This window comes from Panthera tigris, chromosome B3 (assembly GCF_018350195.1).
Source record: "Panthera tigris isolate Pti1 chromosome B3, P.tigris_Pti1_mat1.1, whole genome shotgun sequence".
Taxonomy (NCBI): Eukaryota; Metazoa; Chordata; class Mammalia; order Carnivora; family Felidae; genus Panthera; species Panthera tigris.
Genome location: NC_056665.1, coordinates 133,307,297 through 133,327,783, shown reverse-complemented (window position 1 = coordinate 133,327,783; position 20,487 = coordinate 133,307,297). Strand labels below are relative to the sequence as shown.

Here is a 20,487-nt window from a genome sequence, read left to right as displayed (position 1 = left end):
TTTGATTTGGTGGGTTTGGCGGGTCCCTGAAGGTCGTCTTCACGAGCGTTAGTGGTCAGGGTCCAGCCTGCAGTGATACAAAGTGCCGCAGGATAGACCCCCCCACCCCCCCACCTTTTTCTTTTTCCTGGCCCTTCAACACACCCTGGAGATTTTTTTTTCCTTTATATTAAATTCCCGATAACGACTTGCACATTATTTGGTCATTTTTCATACAAGCAGAAGGCAGATTATGGAACCATTGATCTGTTTTTGTTTTCCGGTGGTTTAAATTTTGCACAAGTGAGCACTTAAAGCACATCGAGGAAGCTCCAGTCAAGCACACGCTTCAGAGTAGTTCCAGAGCTGCTCTGGCAAATGGTGAATTCGTTTAGTTTGGTTTGCTTTTTGAGTGTGAGGCAGTTTGTAGTGGTAGTAATAATACCTTAACAATAATCATAGCAAACCCTTCCTGAGTGCTTTCTATAAATAAACTCAACTAATACTCCCATTGAATTTGTTCAATTAAAATTTTTTTTTTTATGTTTTATTTTTGAGAGAAAGAGAGACAGAGACACAGCACAAGCAGGGGAGGGGCAGAGAGAGAGGGAGACACAGAATCTGAAGACAGTCTCCAGGCTCTGAGCTAGCTGTCAGCACAGAGCCCGATGCGGCGCTTGAACTCACGAACCAGGAGATCATGACCTGAGCCGAAGTCGGACGCTTAACCGACTGAGCCACCCAGGCGCCCCAGAGTCTGTTCAGTTTATCTTGTATGCTCCTCCAAAGAAAATTTCAAGAGGCTGTAGCAGAGTTCACACTGGAGAGAGGCTGCATAGTGATTTTTTTGCAACTGCGTAAACAAATTTGACTCTAAATGGGAAAGGAATGAATATTGAACATTCTAGGACTGAAGGGGCGTTAAAACAGGAATTAGAGCTGTATTCCTTCCATTTAAAAATTTAGTGGAGACATGGAAGATAAGAATAGACATAAGTTGGGGCACCTGGGTGGTTCAGTAGATTGAACATCCTGTTCTTGGTTTCAGCTCAGGTCATGACCCCAGGGTCATGGGATCAAGCCTTCCATTGGGCTCCATGCTGAGCATGGAGCCTGCTTAAGATTCACTCTCTCTCCCTCTCTGTCCCTCTCCCCTGCTCACATGCTTTCTGTCTCTAAAAAACAAACAAACAAACCAAGAAACAAAAAAATACGTGTAAGTCAAGTTTCTAGAAATGAAAACTGTAATGTCTGGGATGCAAAATACACTGGATATGATTAATGGCAAATTAGACATTGAAGAAACTAATGAACTTGCAGGCGTAGTAGTAGAAACTATCCATAATGAAACAGAGAGAAAAATATTCCTTTCAAAAAGTGGAGAGAGCAAACGTGAGCTATGGAATAACTTTACGTAGCCTCATGTGTGTGTGATTGGAGTCTCCTAATAGGATGGGTAGCGTAAAAAATTTTTGAAGAAATAATGGTTGAACACTTTTCAAATTTTATGGAAACCATAATTCCTCAGATCTAGAAAGCTCAGTGAAGCCCGAGCGCAAGAAACATGAAGAAAACTGAACCAAAACACTTAATAATCCAAATTGCTCACAACCAGTGATAAAGAGAAAATCTTAAAAGCAGCCAGAAAAAAAAAAATACACATTACATGCAGACGGACAAACATAAGGGAGATTTATTGTCAAAACCCATCCAAGTTTATAATCGTGGTCGATTTACTGTCAGAAACCATGAAAGTGAGAACACAGCAGAGTGACACCTTTAGAGCGCTGGTGGGGGACACGGGAATGAACTATCGGCCCTGAATTCCATACTTAGTGAAAATATCTCTCAAAAAACGAGGCCCAAAAAAGCCTTTTCCAGACATACAGGGGCTGAAAGAAATCATCATTAGCTGAACTGCAACTCTAAGAAATGTTAAAGGAGGCCCTTTAGGTAGAAGGAAGATGGTACCAGGAAGAAATACAAATCCATGCAAAGGAACGAAGTCATAACTATGTCGATGGCTGTGTGTGTTCTTCCTTGTTCTTTAAATGTCTTTAGCATGTAATTGATCATTTCAATAAAAATGAGAACTATGTAGGGTGGAACTTAGAACCTATGTGAAGGTAAAGTGTGTATAATAAGAGAATAAAGACTGGAGAGAGTTAAATGAAAGTATGCAATGGTGAAGGCGTTGTACTGTATGAGATGTGGAGTACTGTCATTTGAAGTAGACCGTGATGAGTTAAACCCTAAAGCGACCACTGACAGTTCTCGGAGACGTCAGTACCCGTTTCAATATGTGATAGAACAAGTACACAGTTGATTGGTCAGTAAGGATAGAAGACCTTGGAACAAAGCAGTCTACTGATTTGACCTAACTGACATTTATATGGCACTCCACCCAGCAACAGAATACACAGTCTTTTTAAGTGTAATGAAACACTTACCAAGATTGACCATATTCTGGGCCAGAATTTTGATTCAAGTTTTAGCAAATTAGAAGGGTTCAACTATGTTCTCTGGCCTGTGTTAGGGATCCTTAAGACCAATTCTCAGGTCAGTGATTCACTAGAAAGACTCGCAGAATTCAGAAAAGTTGTTATGCTCACGGCTTCAGTCGATTACAACAAAGTTTACAGATTACAATATGTAAAGGGAAAAGGCGCTTAGAGCAGAGTCTGGGAGAGGCCAGCCTCAATCTTTCAGTGGTCTTCCCCCAGTGGGGTCATATGGACAGCACTTCATTCTTCCAGGAAGGTTGTGGAACAACACCTACGGAGTATTGCCAGTCAGGGAAGCTCATTCAAACCTTGGCGTTTAGGGTTTTTATTGGGATTCTGTTATGTAGAAATGGAGCACCCATGGAACTGACTTTAATTATTCGGTTTTTACTATTTCCAGAGGTCAAACGGATATAGGGTGGCCCAAGGCCTTCACCATAAATCACATTATAAGTATAACTATCTGGTGTGACCCAGATTAACAAAGACACTCTTATCAGGTACGATTTTCCAGGATTCTAGAGGTTGTTCCCCAAGAGCTGCACAAGGGCCAGTCCTTTCTTCGGAATGTGCGGAGTTCAAACATCCCAAGCCCGCTTAGCCTTTTACTGCACAGACCATAATGGAATTAATTTAGGAATCAATAATAGAAAGATCTTGGGAAAATCCCCAAGTATTTGGCAACTAAATAATACATTTCTAAAGCAGAAATCAAAAGTTAAATTAGAAAGTGTTGTGAACTGAATGAAAAAAAAAACACAACATATCAGTATTTATAGGGTACTGCTAAAGCGGTACTTAGGGAGAAATTTATAGCTGAATGCCTATATTAGGAAAGAAAAAAGGTCTCAGATCTATCCTTTAGCATTCACTTTAAGAAATAAGAAAAGGAAGAGTAGATCAAGTTCAGTGTATACAGAAGAAAGGGAATAGTGAAAACCAGAGCAGAAATAAAGGAAATAGAAAACAGGAAAACAATAGAGGAAAATCAGTGAAACCCCAATCAATGAAGTCAAAAGATCTTTATTGAGAATTTCAATCAAATGGATAAACCGTTAGCTAGACTGTCCAGGATAAAAAGAGAGAACACAAGCTGCCTTGATCAGAGATTCTATAGATTTTAAAAGGATCAGGGAATATTCTAAACAGCACCATGTCAGTAGATTTGACAACTCAGAAGAAATGGACAAATTACTTGAAAGATGTAAACTACCAAAGCTCATGTAAGGAGAATGGGATCATCTGAACAACCCTGTATCAAAGACATTGAATTTGTAGTTAAAAGCTTCCCACAGAGAAAACTCTAGGTCCAGATGGCTTCCCTGGTAACTTCTCCCAAAAACTTAAGAACAAAATAACAATTCCATGCCAACTCCTCCTGAAAATTGAAGAGGAGGGAATATTTCTCAAGTCATTTTATGAAGTTAGCATTTATACAAATCCCAAATCCATTACAAGAAAACTATGGATGAATATTCCTCATGTACAGAGATGGAAAAAATTTTAAGCAAAATTTTAACAAGTCAAATCTGACAGTATAAAAAAAGATAATACATCATGGTCAGTGGGGTTTATTTCAGGAAAGGAAGTTTGTTTTAATATGTGAAAATCAGTCAGTGTAATTCACCAGATTAAAAAACTAAAGGAGAAAAAAGCCATCTGATTATCTCAGTGGACACAGAAAAAGGATTTGAGAAAATTCAGCATCTATTCTTGATATTAACTCATAGTAAAATTGGTGTAGAAGAGATCTTCCTCAGCCTGATAAAGGGCATCTGTGAAACACTCACAATTAACATCAAACTTAATGGTGGAGGGCTGGTGCTTTTTCCCTAACACCAGGAATGAGGTAAGGATTTCTGCCCTCACCACTACATTCAGCATTGTACTGGAGATTCTTTGCAGCAAGGCATAAGGCAGTACCTAGAAATAAAAGGCATCCGGATTGGAAAGGATGAAGCAAAACTGCCTTTTATTTGCAAACAACATGAGTATTTTTGTAGAAATTCTGAGGGACCCTACAGGACCCTACAAAAATGGTGGTAGAATAAGTGAATTTAACAAAGTTACAGATTTCAAGATCCATATTCAAAAATTTATTGTGGTTTTATATATAGCAGTGAACAAAAGGAAATTGAAATTAAAACAGTATCATTTATAACACCATGACAAATATGAAATACTTAAGGGTAAATCTGCGGAAAGGTTTGCAAGGCACATACACTGGAAGCTACAAACCATTGCTAAGAGAAGTTAAAGACCTGCAGAAATGAAGAGACATACTGTGTTCATGAGTCAGAAAACTCGATATTGTTAAGATGCCAGTTCTTCCCAAATTGATCTATAAATTCAACACAATCTTCATCAAAAGCCCAGCCAACTTAAAAAAATATATTGACAAGAAGATTTCATGTGGAAGTGTAAAGGACTAAGAATAGCCCTCCCCCCCCCAAAAAAAAGAACCTGATAAATGGGAACAAAATTGGAACACTAACACTGCTTTCAAGATTTATAAAGGTGCTGTAGTCAAGACAGGGTGCTATTGGCATAAATATAGACAATTGGCTCATTGAAACAGAATAGAGAGTCTAGAAAAAGACTCACATGTATATCCCCATCTGATTTTTCACAAAAGTGCAAAGGCAATTCCATGTGAAATAAAAATCTTCGATAAGTAGTACATTTGGATGTCTATCTATAAAGAAGTAAACTGCGATCTCTATCTTGCAACATATACAAAAAATATTTATTCTTTAAATGTTTATTTTTATTTTTGAGAAAGAGAGAAAGAGAGCATGTGTGCAAGCAGGGGAGGGGCACAGAGAGAGAGAGAGAGAGAGAGAGAGAGAGAGAGACACAGAATCCAAAGCAGACTCCATGCCAACAGTAGTGAGCTCAATATGGGGCTTGAACTCACGAACCATGAGATCATGCCTAAGGCGAAGTTGGATGCTCAACTGACTGAACCACCCAGGCAGCCCTACAAAAATTATTTTAAAATGGATCATAGACCTAGATGTAAAACCTACCCTATAAAAATTTCACAAGAACGTATAAGAAGAAAAGCCTTTGGGGGCACCTGGGTGACTCAGTTGGTTAAGTGTCCAACGTCAGCTCAGGTCATGATCTCGTGGTCTGTGGGTTTGAGCCCCACGTCAGGCTCTGTGCTGACAGCTCAGAGCCTGGAGCCTGCTTTGGATTCTGTGTCTCCCTCTCTCTCTGCCCCTTCCCTGTCCACACTCTGTCCGTCTCTCAAAAGTAAACACTTCAAAAAAAGAAAAAAAAAAAGAAAGAAAAGCCTTTGTAACCTTGGGTTATGCAAATATTTCTTAGATAGGAAACCCAAAGCACAGTCTATAAGAGAAAATATTGATATGTTTGACTTCATCAAAATTTAAGATTTCTGATCTTCAAAAGACATATTAAGACATGTCTTAACATTATAGATGAGAGAAAATATTAGCAAATCCCATATCTGATAGAAAACTTGTATTCAGAATATATAAAGGACTCTTAAAAGCTCAATAATAAGAGAACAAACAACCCAGTAAAAATGGATAAAGGATTTTAATAGACATTTCTTCAGAGAAGATCTATGAATAACAAATAAGCACGCGAAGAGATGGTTAGTTTCATTAGTCATTATGGAAACACCCATCAAAATCACAATGAGATCACTTCACACCCGCTAGGATGGCTCCAATAAAACAGACAATAATGAGTGTTGGGGAGGATGTGGAGAAACTGGACCGCCCCTAAACTGTAAGATGCTATTGCCACTTTGGAAAACAGTTTAGTATTTCTTAAATAATGAAACATAAATTTATTATCTGACCCAATAATTCCACTTCTAAGTGCATACCCATTGAAAGAGAATTGAAAAGATATGTCCACACAAAAAATTATACATGAATGGTCATAGCAGCATCATTCATAATAGCCAAAAGGTGGAAACAACCCAAAGGTACATTAGTGGCAAGTGGGCAGGTACAATGCAGTCTATCCATACAACAATACAAAGAAATGGAGTACTGTTGTAATTTGGATGAACATCGAAAACCGTATGCTAAGCGAAAGAAGCTAGACGCAAAAGACCACATATTAAATGATTCTGTTTTTATGAAATGTCCAGAAAAGGTAACTCTCCGGAAACAGAAAGGAAATTAGTGGTTCCCTGAGGCAGGGGGTGGGCAGAAAGGATCACTGGGGGATGACGGAAATGTTCTACAACTGTACCGTGTTGATGGCTGCACAGCTCTGAGTTTATTAAAAGCTGTTGAGGGGTGTGATCAGAGCAGGGGGCCTGAAGAAATGGCTCTTCTGTTTACAACACACCCAACAGGAATCTGGGTTCGTTGTGACAAGAGGCACAAACCTTGTGGCTTTCCTATGAACAGATACCCTACATGTGTCAAAAAAATAAAAATAAAATAAGATAAAAGTTGTTGAATTGCATACTTAAACTGAGTGAATTTTATGGTATATAAATTATCCCTCAGGAGAGGTTTGTTTGTTTGTGTTTGGAAAAAATGGTATAGAGTAGTTAGGACAGCCTAATATTGTGGAAAGAATAGACAAATAAACGCATGGAACAGAACAGAGAGGCCAGAAATAAACCCATTCAACTATAGCCAACTGATTTATTTTAATGAGGATATGAAACTTTTATTTATTATTTTAGAGAGGAGGAGAGAGAGAGAGAGAGAGAATGTGAGTAGGGGAGAGGTGCAGAGGGAGAGAGAGAGAATCCCAAGCAGACTCCATGCTCTGTGCCGAGCACAATGTAGGGCTTGATCCCACGATCCTGGGATCATGACCTGAGCAGAAATCAAGAGTTGGACGCTTAACCGACTGAGCCACCCAGATGTCCCATATAATCCACTGATTTTTGATAAAGGCACAAAAGCAACTCAGTGGGGGAAAGATAGTTTCTCCGACAAATGGTGCTGGCACAACTGGACATCCACATGCAAAAGAGAAAAATCTAGACACAAACTTTACACCTTTCACAAATGTTAACTCAAAATGGATTAGACCTAAGTAGAAAACGCAAAGCTGTAAAACTTCTAGAAGATAACATAGGGAAAAAAATCTAGGTGACCTTAGGTTTGGCAGTGGGGTTTTAGATACCACACCAAGATCACAGTCCGTGAAAAAAAAGATTGATAGGCTTTATTAAAACTAAAACCCTCTCGTTCTGTGAAAGACATTGTTCAGAGAATGAAAAGACAAGTCATAGACTCTAATAAAATACTGGCAGATATTGGCAAATATCCGATAAATGAGTTGTATCCAAAATATACAAAGAAATCTTAAAACTCAACCATAGGAAAATAAACAACCCAATTGAAAAAAACGCAAAAGATCTGACCAGACACTTCACCAGAGGAAGTATACAGATGGAAAATAAGCATGAGAAGATATGCTTAGCATCATTTGTCTTTAGGGAATTGCAAATTACAACGAGGAGATACTACCACATACCTATTAGAATGACTAAAATCCAGAAAACTGGTAACACCAAGTGCTGACAAGGATGCTGAGAAATACTAAGTCTCATTCATTGCTGGTGAGAATGCAAAATGGTACAGACACTTTGCAAGACAGTTTGGCAGTTTCTGACAAAGCTAAAAATATTGTTTCAAAGTTATTTGTAAACAAAATATGTTTATGTAGCTATGAAAAAAAAATTTTTTAATGTTTATTATTGAGAGACAGAGAGACACAGAGCATGAGCAGGGGAGGGGCAAAGAGAGAGGGAGACACAGAATCCGAAGCAGGCTCCAGGCTCTTAGCTGTCAGCAAAGAGCCTGTCGCGGGGCTCGAACTCACAAACTGCGAGATCATGACCTGAGCCGAAGTCGGTCGCTTAACCAACTGAGCCACCCAGGCACCCCATTTGTAGCTATTTCTTACAGAGTCTCACTCTTGGTATTGATTGACCCATTTGAATTGAAGACTATGTTCACACAAAAACTTGCATGTGAATGTTTATAGGAGCTTTATTTGTAATTGCCAAAACTTGGGGTCAACCTAAGTGCCTTTCTCCCTTCCTTCCTTCCTTCCTTCCTTCCTTCCTTTCTTCCTTTCTTTTTTTAATGTTTATTTATTTTTGAGAGAGAGAGAGAGAGACAGACAGAGCGTGAGTGGGGCAGGGGCAGAGACAGGCTGTCAGCACAGAGCCCAATGCCGTGCTTGAACTTGTAAACAGCGAGATCATGACCCAGGCTGAAGTCAGATGCTTAAGCCCCAACCAAGGTGCCTTTCAATGGATTAATGAATAAATGGAATATTGTAAAGGGACAAAAAGAACTGATCAGACCACAAGAAGATGCAGAGGGACCTTAAATGCTAAGTTAAAAATGAAAGTGAAGTTAAAAGTGAAAGGGAAAATGCTACATGCTGCATGATTGCAATTATATGACATCTTGGACAAGGCAAGACCATAAAGACAGTGAAAAGATTAGTGGTTGCCAGGGGCTCAGGAGGAGGGGTATAGAGATGAGTAGGTGGGGCATGGGACGTCTTTAGGGCAGTGAATTTGTCTGTAGGACACTGTAATGGTGGATACATGACAAAACATTTGTTAAAACTCATCAAGTACAGAACACAGTGAACCCTAATGTGGTTTAACTATGGACTTTAGTTAATAAAACATAAAATTAAATAAAAATAAAAAATCATCATGATGAAACATTGAAAAAAATGTTTTGCTTGTTGTATGCCAATTTCACCCCAATAAAGCTGCTAAAAAAATGACAAAATCTTTGAGCCTTCACTTTCTGTGACAAACTGGTAACCTCTGAGCTCCCAGGCACGCTGTCCTCAGTTGTTGTGTCCTTGTGAATAGAAGTGGCTTCTCCTCTTTCCTGTTCAGTATAGACACCTCTCTCGTGGCTTTTTGCAGCCTTGGAGGGACGGTCACTGATAAGAGCAGCTTGGAAGAGGCTGTTCTCAACATGATGACACATGAAAGAATGGGTCATTTGCTGACGCTCAGCATGTCTGGTCTCCTCTCTGTAGTGGGTCTGCTCTGAAAATTAGCAACTAACTAGATGGGTGTCATTTGGGAGGCTGGAGACCTGAATTCTGATTCCTGTTGTTCTATTAACCGACTGTCAGGTTTTAGACAAATCACTTACTTTCACCCTGGCCGATCTCAGCTTCTTGGTCTATAAAATGAATGGGTTTTCCGGGGGTGGGAATTTCTCTGGCTTCTTCCAGTTCCAGACCCCCTTTCTGTCAATATCAAAACTTCTCCCGCACTTTTCCCTGGAGTGGAATATATGCCATGGTGTATACATATGTCCCAGGGCACTTGTCACAGGAGAAGCCCTCTTGTGTAGAGTCACCGGAGACCCTCCCTCTCTCTGCCTCCAGTTGTGGGTGGAGACCGGGGGGCGACTGGTTGCCCAGGGCCGGGCCAGAGGTTGGTGCTGGTTCAGGCAACAGCTGTTCATAGCATTCTTATTTTTTCAGTCTTCGTACTTTTGTACCTCCCAGCCCTGAACTCTCTCTTGGCAAAGAGGATCTCTTCTGTCTCCAAAGAAATGCCCACAAAGCAGCTCTGGTATTTTCTTAGCCCACAGCGGAGAGGTGGTCTGTGGGGCTATTGTGACTCCCAAAAGTCTAAAGCTCAGAATTAGAAGATTTTCCTAGTAACTGAGACTCCTGAGAGCATTTAACATTTTTTTTTTTTTATGTTCAATTAGTTAAGTGTAGATTTTGGGATAGAAGATATTCTTTAGCTAGTATTGTGCTGTGAGTCAAGCTTTGCTTACCTTAAGGGCCTTGGGCCATACCTTGAATGAGAAGCTCTGTTAGGTCTGAATGGGGTCATGGTAAAGTACCTGGTCAAATTCTCAACCTGGATATCAAAGTCATGGGGTAATTTCTGTGTATTTGGGGGCCTCTTTCATGTGTCACATACGGATATTCTTTTTGGTGTCTCATTTTGATGTTCCATTTTGTCCTTAGGGAGGGTAGAGGGCAGAGAAGCCGCTTCTCTGACAGTTTATGATATCCTGGGACCATCTTCTGGTCCTCTAGGGCAATACTGAAAAATTAAGCTCCATGAAAAACAACTCACCCAGTTTTTGTATGTTTGATTTTTTTGTTTGTTTGTTTTTTAGGACTTTGTTTAGAGAAGTTGCCTGTTTCCTCTTCTACCAGTAACCTCCACGTGGACCGGGAACAGGATGTCATCACCTGCTATGAGAAAGCAGGCGACATTGCACTCCTGTACCTCCAAGAGATAGAGAGGGTAAGTGAGGAGCGTGTGTTCGCTCCAGCTGATAACTTCTTAAAAATTTCAAACCAGACCGTAGAGAACTGTGGTCAACCTCTGGAAAACCTTCCACGTGTCTGCCTCTGGGTGTAAAGCTTTCCTTACATTTTTCAGCGCATGGGAGATGGTGGGGATTGTGGCATCTTGTGAAAAGTGTTTGGGAAGCATTTTAGTATCCTCAGAGCAGAAGTGACAGTGTGCCCCGGGGCTGGTTAGTCATTCATGTTCTCCTACGCGAAGTGGGTTGTACTTGCACGGATGATATGCCCACATGATGTACATCTGGGGTTTGGGAGGCTTTACATCCATAGTTACATGAAAGGTCGGCTGGGGACTCCCGGCTGACCTGCTCGGAGCAGGTGCGTATCCCCCGAAACCATCTGGGATGGTTTACCTCCAGCAGACAGTGGTTGCCTGTGGTGTGGGGAACCAAGCCGGCAGCTGACAAGGGGGCCCCCCTGGGCAGGGATGGAGGGAAGATACCTGCGCTCACGCCCTCGGGCAGAGGAGGTCGGAGCCAGCCAGGAGATGGGGCCAGCCAGGTGCGGGCAGCTTGTCTGTTTAGAAGGATCGCTGTCTTTTGGCTCTGCTCTCTCCTCAACCTTTCTTTGTGTAAAAGGAACGTCTACTTTATGAAGTTCTTGTGGAGATGGTAAAAGGACGTGTCAGTGAAGGAACTTAGCCCCGATGCAGAAATATACTGGATTCTTGGTACACGTCACTTATTTTCTACTAATAACAATGGGTTCTAGCCATCTCTACCCCCAGCAGAGTTTCCTGGCATTCTGACCAAGGGCTTGCCACCGGTGTTTCCCCCTTCACACCCAGAGACATGTCCTACGAGACTTTGAAAATGACACATGTCTTGTTTCTCATCAAGTTTATGAGTTCTCTGTTTCCCTAAGGATTAGAATGAGGAGGGGCTGCCAAAGTCTGGTTAGCTCTGTTACGTTGTACGTGTACAGACTGAAGCAGTTTCTTCCCTTAAGTCTTCTCATAACGTGTTGATGTGTGTGATAAGGATCAAAATTGCCTTGTAAGGGGCAGGGAGTGCAGGTGAGAGCCACAGAGAGGAGTCTGGGGGAATGAGGGGACCAGCGTTTGACCTGGCCGACACCAGCATGGGTTGTAAATCGAGGTCATGGTGTCTGGGAATTCAGGAAGATACTTGGCCGTCTTGCCAAAACGTCCCCTCAGAAGGCTGCTCATATGAGAAAGGAATTTTTCAGTTATTCAGAATTTCTGGTATGATCTTTAAAGAAATGGTCGTGCAGCCTGCTTTAAAATGCACAGTGTCTTGAACGTCCGTCTCCCTGATAGCCAGTGCTTGGAAGTGGAGACGTCTCTTACCCAGCCAAGCAGTTCTTGTTGACCACACAGCCTTTGCCACTTAGGGGCCCTTATTTTGCACCTTACTTGCCAACAGTTGTCTGGCCCCATTACCTCGGGGCTGCCTTCTCCCGGCTGGAGGAAAGGAGTTCATCTGTGACACGTGTCTTTAATGACGTGGGGACTGGCAGCTCTGGATGTACTTCCTGTTGTGTTCAGTGACAACCACCAGTTCACTGTCGGGTTCTCCCGCCAGACCACCAAGGAGACTTGTATAATCATAGAATTTAAAAGAAAAACTTTTTTGTGCGGTGTTGGGGAAACAGTGGTCATAGGATGTGAGATTTGGAGATGAAAATGGAGGCCCAGACAGGGAGGACCCACAGGAAGTTAGGACCACAGGTAGGATTAGAACTCTTCTGACACCAAGTTCAGGGCTCACTCATGTCAGGCTGCTGCACACAAGTACAAGGCAGTGTCGTTTCCCACACCCTTCCCGACAGAAAGCGCTCAGGAGGTATTTGGCCAAGCGAGCGTAGCTCTCGGTAGCGCGGGGAAGCAGCCTCAGCCTAGGGTGTAATCTCGGGGTATAGATGATTTTCACATTTCTGGCTCTGATTTTCCAGTGTGAGTTTTGCTTTATGGGAAATCACTTTGCCCCCCCCCCCCCCCCCCCCAGATACAACATGCTGGGGTATTAGTGATGAGAGAGACGGAATGAGCCACATATCTGTTTTGACTGTAGTAGGTGCTTGAGAAGCCATTTGTAGATTGATGGGAAGCATGGGGGAAAAATAGCCTTTCTAAGTGACTGCTGGGCTGGGTGGATGTTCAAGGTCTTGATGAAGCAAGATTGGTGTTCTATGCAGAAGATACCTACTTGGCCTCTTTTTTTTTTTTTTTTTTTAAAGTTTGAAGTTAAAATGACTTTTAAGAATTATGCTAACAGAAATGTTAGGGAAATAGAATCTGAAAGAAGTCACAGACTAGGACAAGCCGAGGTTCATAGTGCTTTGTTTTTCTGGGTGGGCAGGCCTTTGAAGTAGAAAATCCCACACACACTGTTCTGGTATTCGTTCTGCTGGGCACAGGCAGACGGTCACTCAGTGGTTTCCCCCCATTTACAGGCCATTCCGTAGCAAAGAAACTTCCGTTGGCCAGGACCTTCAGCATTTTATCTACTAGTGGTGGTTTTTTGTTTGTTTGTTTGTTTGGGTTTTCTGAGTGGTTTTCTTCATTCACTAGCAAGAAGAAAATTGGGGGAGAAGTTTTGAGGACAGGGTGGAGTGACACGGTCAATATTTTTTCATGATGTGACACCCCCAAACCGTGTTTCGGAGATGTTTGAGAATGTTAGATTTGTGAGGCAGCTGACTTAAGCTGTGAGAGGCAGCAGAGCGCAGTGGTATAGTGACAGCCAGGGTTGGGATCTTGGATTTGCCACCTCCTAGCTGTGGCACTTTGGGAAAGTTACTCAACCTTTCTGTGCCACCCGAAGATCCTCATCTGTATCATGGCAATAATAATTGCTGTAAGGGTGCCATGAGGATAAAATGGGTTCACTCATAGGCCTGCCATCATATGGTTAGCGGTGGAATCTTTCCTAATCTTAGAAGATTTCAGATAGTTGGATAAAAATCTGGAATATTATTAACACACTGGTTTTGTTTTTTGTTTTTTTTGTTTTTTTGTTTTTGTTTTATTAAACTGTTAAATAATTTTTAGCAGAATATTTATGGAGTGATTTTTTTTCAGAACTTTTCCCTTTCTTGTGCAGAAGCCCTAACAGGATGGCGTCTTGCCTGGAGTCCTCATGTCATATCTGGATTCCGGACTTCTGTTTACCCCTGACTGTTTGACCTTGGTCCAGTCATATATTTCCGTGTGCTTCGACTTTCCATTGTCACGGTGGGGCTAACACTGCCTGGTGTGTTTGGGGCTGGTGTTTTCCACCCCTTATGGGACGTGCCATGTGTTATTGTCCCCCTGCCCCTTGTCCAGAGGTGGAGGCAGGGCCGAAGAAAATTTGAATCCACGAAAGCAGGGTGATTCAATATTTGTTTAGAGTTGTTCCTGTTATCTTAGGGTTAAAGAGCCATCTAATTTTCTCAGTTTGTTCTCTGAAGGGGAGTAAGACACTCCTACGATTGTGCACATATAGTAATTTAATCAAACAAATCGAATTAGAACGGATCGAATTAGAAAGGACACAGGCTGTCCTTGATTTGTTTGTCTCGAGCTGGTGGCATTATGCCAACGGTAAATAAAGTTACCTGCCCCACAAGGAGCGTCTCCTGGTGCAGCGATAGGAATAAAGATGACTTCATTTTTGAAGAGCATAAGCCGAGCCCCGCTTTTGGCAAATGAAATCATCCCGTCTGTGTCCTTTGCACGCCTCAGCCAACCAGCTGGTTACGGCTTTCTTGAGGAGAAGCCGCGCCGGGGTTCAGCTTCACCTTCTGCCGGCAGTTCGTTTCTTCACGCCCGATTTTAGAAAAGAAGTCACTGCTAAATTACGGGGCGCCGGAGACGTTTCGTGGGCAGTTTCAGTGCTGACGTTTGGAGGAGAAAACAACTGGTCCCCAAATATCGCGGGGCCCGGCCCGGGACTCCTGCTCCATCAAGGCGTTGCTCCCTGGCCAGCACGGGAGGCGCCCGCAGTGACGTCGTTGACGTGCCGGACTCTGGACCGGATGACATGGAGGTCACGGCGGGTCTTGAATTCACACGAGGTGTCCCAGGAGAAGGACCCCGCGCCGCTGATGGGGAAGGCAGGGGGTGACTCTGGAGGTCCACATGGCCATGCTTTTGGCTTTAAAACGTGAGACGGTAAAGAAGATTCTTGCTTCCCTCCGCCTCTCCACGGCCTGCCTTTCCACCCAGGCCAGAGCACCAGGTGACTGTTCGTAGCTTACGAACTTTGCTTCCTTAAAGAAACGTCGAGAGGCTGACTAGCCAGTAAATGTGCTCTGACTGTGGGCCTGCCGTCTGGCTGCCTGGGAGAGGAGGCCACACACACTTGAAGCAGAGGTAGAAAAGTCTGGAAACCGGAAAAGAACAGCAGCTGATTTTAATTTTCGTGTGTTCCCGGCCAGCCTTTCCCCTCGTAATTGCGTGGCATTCAAGAGTTTCGTATCTGTCCTTTGTCACTCAACATTATGTCGGGACTTCAGAATGTTTTCATGGCCAAATAATATTTCATCGAGTGGCCGGTCTCTCTGACAGAATCAGCTTACTGCCGGGTCTGCCCCGTTGTTGTAAATAACGTGGCGATGACAGCTTCCTGCGGGGACCTCTCCCCCTTTGCTTTCGTTGTTTCCTGACGGCAGATTCCTGCAAGTGGAGATATTTTCGACATTCTCATTAACTACATATTGTGTCCATTGGCTCCCTACGAGTCACACTAACATCTCCCTTCGGCGCTCTGGGAGCATAATGGTTGCTTTGCACTCTCAACGGGCTTGCTGTTGTGTAAAGGTTATTTTGCTGATCTGCTAGGTGGAAAAATGGGACCTTGCTTGCAGTTTTCGTTTGCGTTCCTTTGACTATCAGTCAGGCTGAAATTTTGTCCATCTACTCCCAGGTTGCGTTTTGTCTCTTTTTGAATGACAGCTTTATTGAGTTATAATTCACCTACCATACAGTTCACCTATTTATTTATTTATTTATTTATTTAACGTTTATTTATTTTTGAGACAGAGAGAGAGACAGAGCATGAAGGGGGGGGGGTGGGTCAGAGAGAGGGAGACACAGAATCCGAAACAGGCTCCAGGCTCTGAGCTGTCAGCACAGAGCCTGACGCGGGGCTCGAACTCACGGACCGCGAGATCATGACCTGAGCCAAAGTCGGCCGCTTAACCGACTGAGCCACCCAGGCGCCCCCAGTTCACCTATTTAAAGGAAACCATCCATCTGTGGGTTTCAGCCCCGCATCGTGCTCTGTGCTGACAGCTCAGAGCCTGGAGCCTGCTTCAGATTTTGAGTCTCCCTCTCTCTCTGCCCCTCCCCCGCTCAGGTGCTGTCTCTCTCAAAAATGAATAAATGTTAACGATTTTTGAAAAAACAGCTATTTTAAAGGATACCATGCAGTACTTTTGAACATATTTAGAGTTGTATAACCATTCGCCAATATTTAATTCCAGAACATTTTTGTTACCCCCAAAAGAGACCCTGTACCCGTTAGCACTCACTCCCCATTTGCCTCCGGTCTCCCCGGTGTGTATAGATTTGTATATTCTAGATTTTTCATTCAAGTAGAACCCTACCACCTGTGGTCTTTTATGACTGGCTTCTTGGCTTCGTCCATCTCGTGGCACGTTCCAGTGCTTCATTTCTTTTTATCGACAAATGTGCCATTTTGTGGATATACTGTCCAGCATTTTATCATTCACCATTCGGGTTGCTTCCAGGTTTTGGCTGTTATAATAATGCTTCTATAAATTTTCACATATAAGATTTTATGTGGGCAATGTTTTCATTTTTCTTGAGTATATTCTTAGGAGTGGAAACTGGTAACTTTATGTTTAACCTAGTAACATTCCTTTCTTGCCTGTGTTTACTTCCTGTCCAATTTTTGGATGAAGTTTTTTTTTTTCTGATAATTTGAATAAAGTCTTATATCATAAATATGTTAGCCTTTTAATCATGTTTGCTCTGAATATTTTCCCAACCAGTAAATTTCCGTTTGCAAGTTGCTTATAAAATTTAAATCTGTATATAGTTGAATCTGATTTTTTAAATTACATGTACCTCATTGTTTTAAGGCTGAAATCATTGGGGCACCTGGGTGGCTCAGTCGGTTAAGCATCCGACTTTGGCTCAGGTCATGATGTCACGGTTCATGAGTTCGAGCCCCGCATCGGGCTTTGTGCTGATGGTGCAGAGCCCGCTTGGGATTCTCTCTTTCTCCCTCTATCTCTGCCCCTTCCCTCACTTGCTCTCTCTCTCAAAATAAAGGAACCAAACCAATTAGACAATAAATTTCATATTAAAAAAAAAAGCTGAAATCTTGGGATAACCCCCTCCAGGATTTAACATTTTTTTCAACCATTTTCCATATTTTTATTATTTATTAAAGAAATCGTTTTAATGTTTATTTATTTTTGAGAGAGAGAGACAGAGACAGAGTGCAAGCAGGGGAGGGGCAGAGAGAGGGAGAAGTAGAATCTGAAGCAGGCTCCAGGCTCTGAACTGTCAGCACAGAGCCCGACGTGGGGCTCAAACTCGTAAACGATGAGATCATGACCTGAAGTGAAGTCAGATGCTCAACTGACTGAGCCACCTAGGCGCCCCTCCATGTTTTTGAAAACAACTTTTAATTTCTAAATCTTCTTGGGATTTATTTTGTTGTATGATGTAGATATGACTCTAAATTACCGTTTTTCTCCAATTTCACTGCTGCTTTGAGATGATCTTTTTTTTTTTCACATTTTCTGTCATATATTTTAAGTCATTCAATAAAATTTTAGATACAACAGTCATTTCTGGCTGTCCTAGTTTGTTCTCCTAATCTTATATTGCACCAATATGACACTACTTAATAAGTACTTCTTTATGATGAGTTTCAACATCTGAAAGGATTAGTAACTACGCATTAGTCTTATTTTTCAGAATATCCCTTGTTCTTTTCTCATGATACTTCTAGGTGAATTTTAGAATAATTCTGTTGAGTTCTAGAAAAATCCTGTTGGGATTGGTTGGATTTTTATGAACCCTATACATGATTTGGAGAATCATATCTAGTCTTCACTCATCTATGACCATGATACCACTTTCCGTTTTGTAAGACTTCTTGTTTCACAGATTGTAGTCAATTTACTTTATTCCCAGATCTTTTCCATTTGTATTGCCTTGTGAATAGGATCATTATTTTTTAATTATATTTTCGCGCATAGCAGTGCTATTAATTTTTTCGTTCACTTACACCAACATTTACCGAGTGCCTTCTGTGCTCTGCAGTGTGCTTGACACAAGGGACACTGGAATTAATAAGCCACAGAGTACGTCCTTAGGAAACGGATGATCTCGTGAGGACACAGGTCTGTAACCAGTGTGGGCAGTGTTTTGGTGGGGAACACTCAGCAGACTCTGCAAGCCCAGAGAAGGGTCTTGGTGGAGCAGCATGGTAGGTCAGGGAGGGCTCCTGAAAGACAGGACACCTGAGCTGAATTTTAAAGGCTGACAAGGGTGGCAGCATAGGGTTATTAGCCACAGTCCTGAATTCTGTAAAAATAGAATTGATTCTTTTCATTTTTCTAAGAATATGAATACATGGCAGAGGAGTGATTTTTGTTGTTGTTTCCTCCTGTCTAATATTTTCCGTCTTATCCCTCTCATGCCGTCCCTCCACATCTTTCCCCCATCTCCAGTTTTTCTAAAGCAATGTTAAAAGAATGAAAGTGGTAGAAAATGTAGAAAATGCCCTTATTTTTTCCTGTTTGAAGGTAATTCATAAATACATGCCCATTAAAGATTAAAATGTTTGTGTGCTTATTAAGTTTCCCCCTTACAATTCATAACCATTATGTCGGGTATATATTATTATGTCCATACACAGATGAGGACAGTGAAGGTCTGAGAGATTGAAGGAATTGTCCTAAGTCCACAGTGGTGAGGAGTATCAGAACATGATCTTGAACCTGGGTCTTTTGACCTAAAGTTTTCGGCCTTGCCCCCTTACTGTCATGCTTCTGCAGTCACTAGGTGCATGCTTTTGCCAAAGCAGACTGCACTTGTGAAGAGGGTTTGTTGGCAGTCTTCTTGCAGGGAAGTGTTTATCCACAGAGGAAGTGGTGGCTTTGACATGCCAAACAGTGCTCCTGCCCAGGCCCATGTGTTAGAGGCTCTTTGTGAAGACGGGATGAAATCCAAGGTGCTTAAACTTAAGGTGCTTAGCTGAGCTAAGTTATTCTCTGCCTCCCCGCTGTGTCTTTCCCATTCTTCCCACTTATAACCTAAAGCCTCATCCTGGCAGCTCTGACCTCTTGTCTTCTGAACTTTGTTCTGCAAGCAAACACAGACGAAGAGGACAGAGGTGGAGGAGCTGGACTGCAGAGTCAGGTGGACCTGAGTTTCAGCACCAACTCTAACACGGGCTAGCTGCGCATTTTGGGCAACTCACTCAATGGGACAAAGCCTCGCTGTCTCCTTCAGCGAAGAGAGGATAGTGTATCTCGGTGGTCTTTTGTGGGGGAATAAATGAGAGCCTGTGTACCTACATAATACCTAATGCATACTAGGTTACCTTCGTATTGCCTTTTTCCCTGCCTTTCTGATTGGTCTTGCAAATTTATTCATTCATTCATTCGCTACATATTTATTTATTTATTTATTTATTTATTTATTTATTTATCTATCTATCTATCTATCTATCTGTTCTGTATATTGAATGCTTACCCTACACCAAACACTGCAGTAGGCACTGAATGTATTAGCAAATGAGATAGATGTGGCCCTGACTTTGTGGAAGTTTTAGCACTGTGGAGGGAGACAGCCAGTATTCAAAGACAAAAAAAAAAAAAAAAATACATCAATAAACGCAGTGAAGGAAAAGGATGGGATGATTTGAGAGGGAATAACAGAGGCAGACCTACTTGATGTTAGGTGGCTAGGAAAGGCCCTTCTGAGAAGGTGACAATCAAGCTGACACCTGAAAGGTGAGAAAGATGACAAAGGTAACAAGACCCAGATTGTGTTAGAGAAAAGTTATTCAGGCTGCTTGTGGAAAGTGGGAAGGAAGAAAAGGAGAAAGAGATTCCATTTAGGAGACTAGTGTAGAAATCTAACAGGAAGTGATGGTAGCTTAGATGGAGGTAATGGTTGTACTAATGGGTAGATAGAGACATATTTGAGAAACAATTAGAAGGGACGTGGTAATAGATTAGATGTGAGAGAGTGGCAGGGTGTCCAGGCTCACCCCCAGTGTCCGATTTGGGCAGCTGGGTGGATTATGTTCTTTCTTAAGACAGGACAACTAGAGATTTGTGTTTTGGAGTGACCCTGGACTTCTGGAGATTTAATCATGCTCAGAGTTTTCCTGGGGGTGGAAGTTAGGCAGTTCTTGTCTCAAGAAGGCATTCTAGAAGGTAGGAAGGAGGTGCCCAGAAAGGGGCCCCTGAGGAAGAGTCTTCTCCCTGAGCTCCAGGTGTATAGAACCTTCCTAAGACTGAAATTGGACCAGGAAAAGCAAGAATTTCCCCCTCCCACCACCAGCCACATAACAAACACAACTCCAAGTAACGAGTAACAGCAGAATACTGCTGGGAAAGGGGCATGAAATTGGAGAGAAATCCCCTCTGTAGCCGAAGCACACAGGGACTGCTGAAAACAAATTGGAACAGAAACACCGAGGAAAACCCTCTGGCATACCAGGTCCCACAGTAAGCACAA

General features: G+C 42.3%; 1 protein-coding gene and 1 non-coding gene across 9 annotated transcripts in view; both read left to right on the top strand.

Moving 5' to 3' along the window:
- TTC7B (tetratricopeptide repeat domain 7B) overlaps positions 1 to 20,487 on the top strand; it is a 253,786-nt gene that overhangs the window by 52,965 nt on the left and 180,334 nt on the right. For all 8 annotated transcript variants that reach the window (XM_042990364.1, XM_042990375.1, XM_042990367.1 and 5 more), the window contains one exon: positions 10,616 to 10,746. In XM_042990364.1, the coding sequence (XP_042846298.1) occupies positions 10,616 to 10,746 (131 nt within the window). The remainder of the gene's footprint in view (positions 1 to 10,615; positions 10,747 to 20,487) is intronic.
- On the top strand, positions 6,764 to 6,893 carry LOC122239988. The gene has a single exon (XR_006219373.1). It is a non-coding gene; the product is annotated as a small nucleolar RNA SNORA11 (small nucleolar RNA).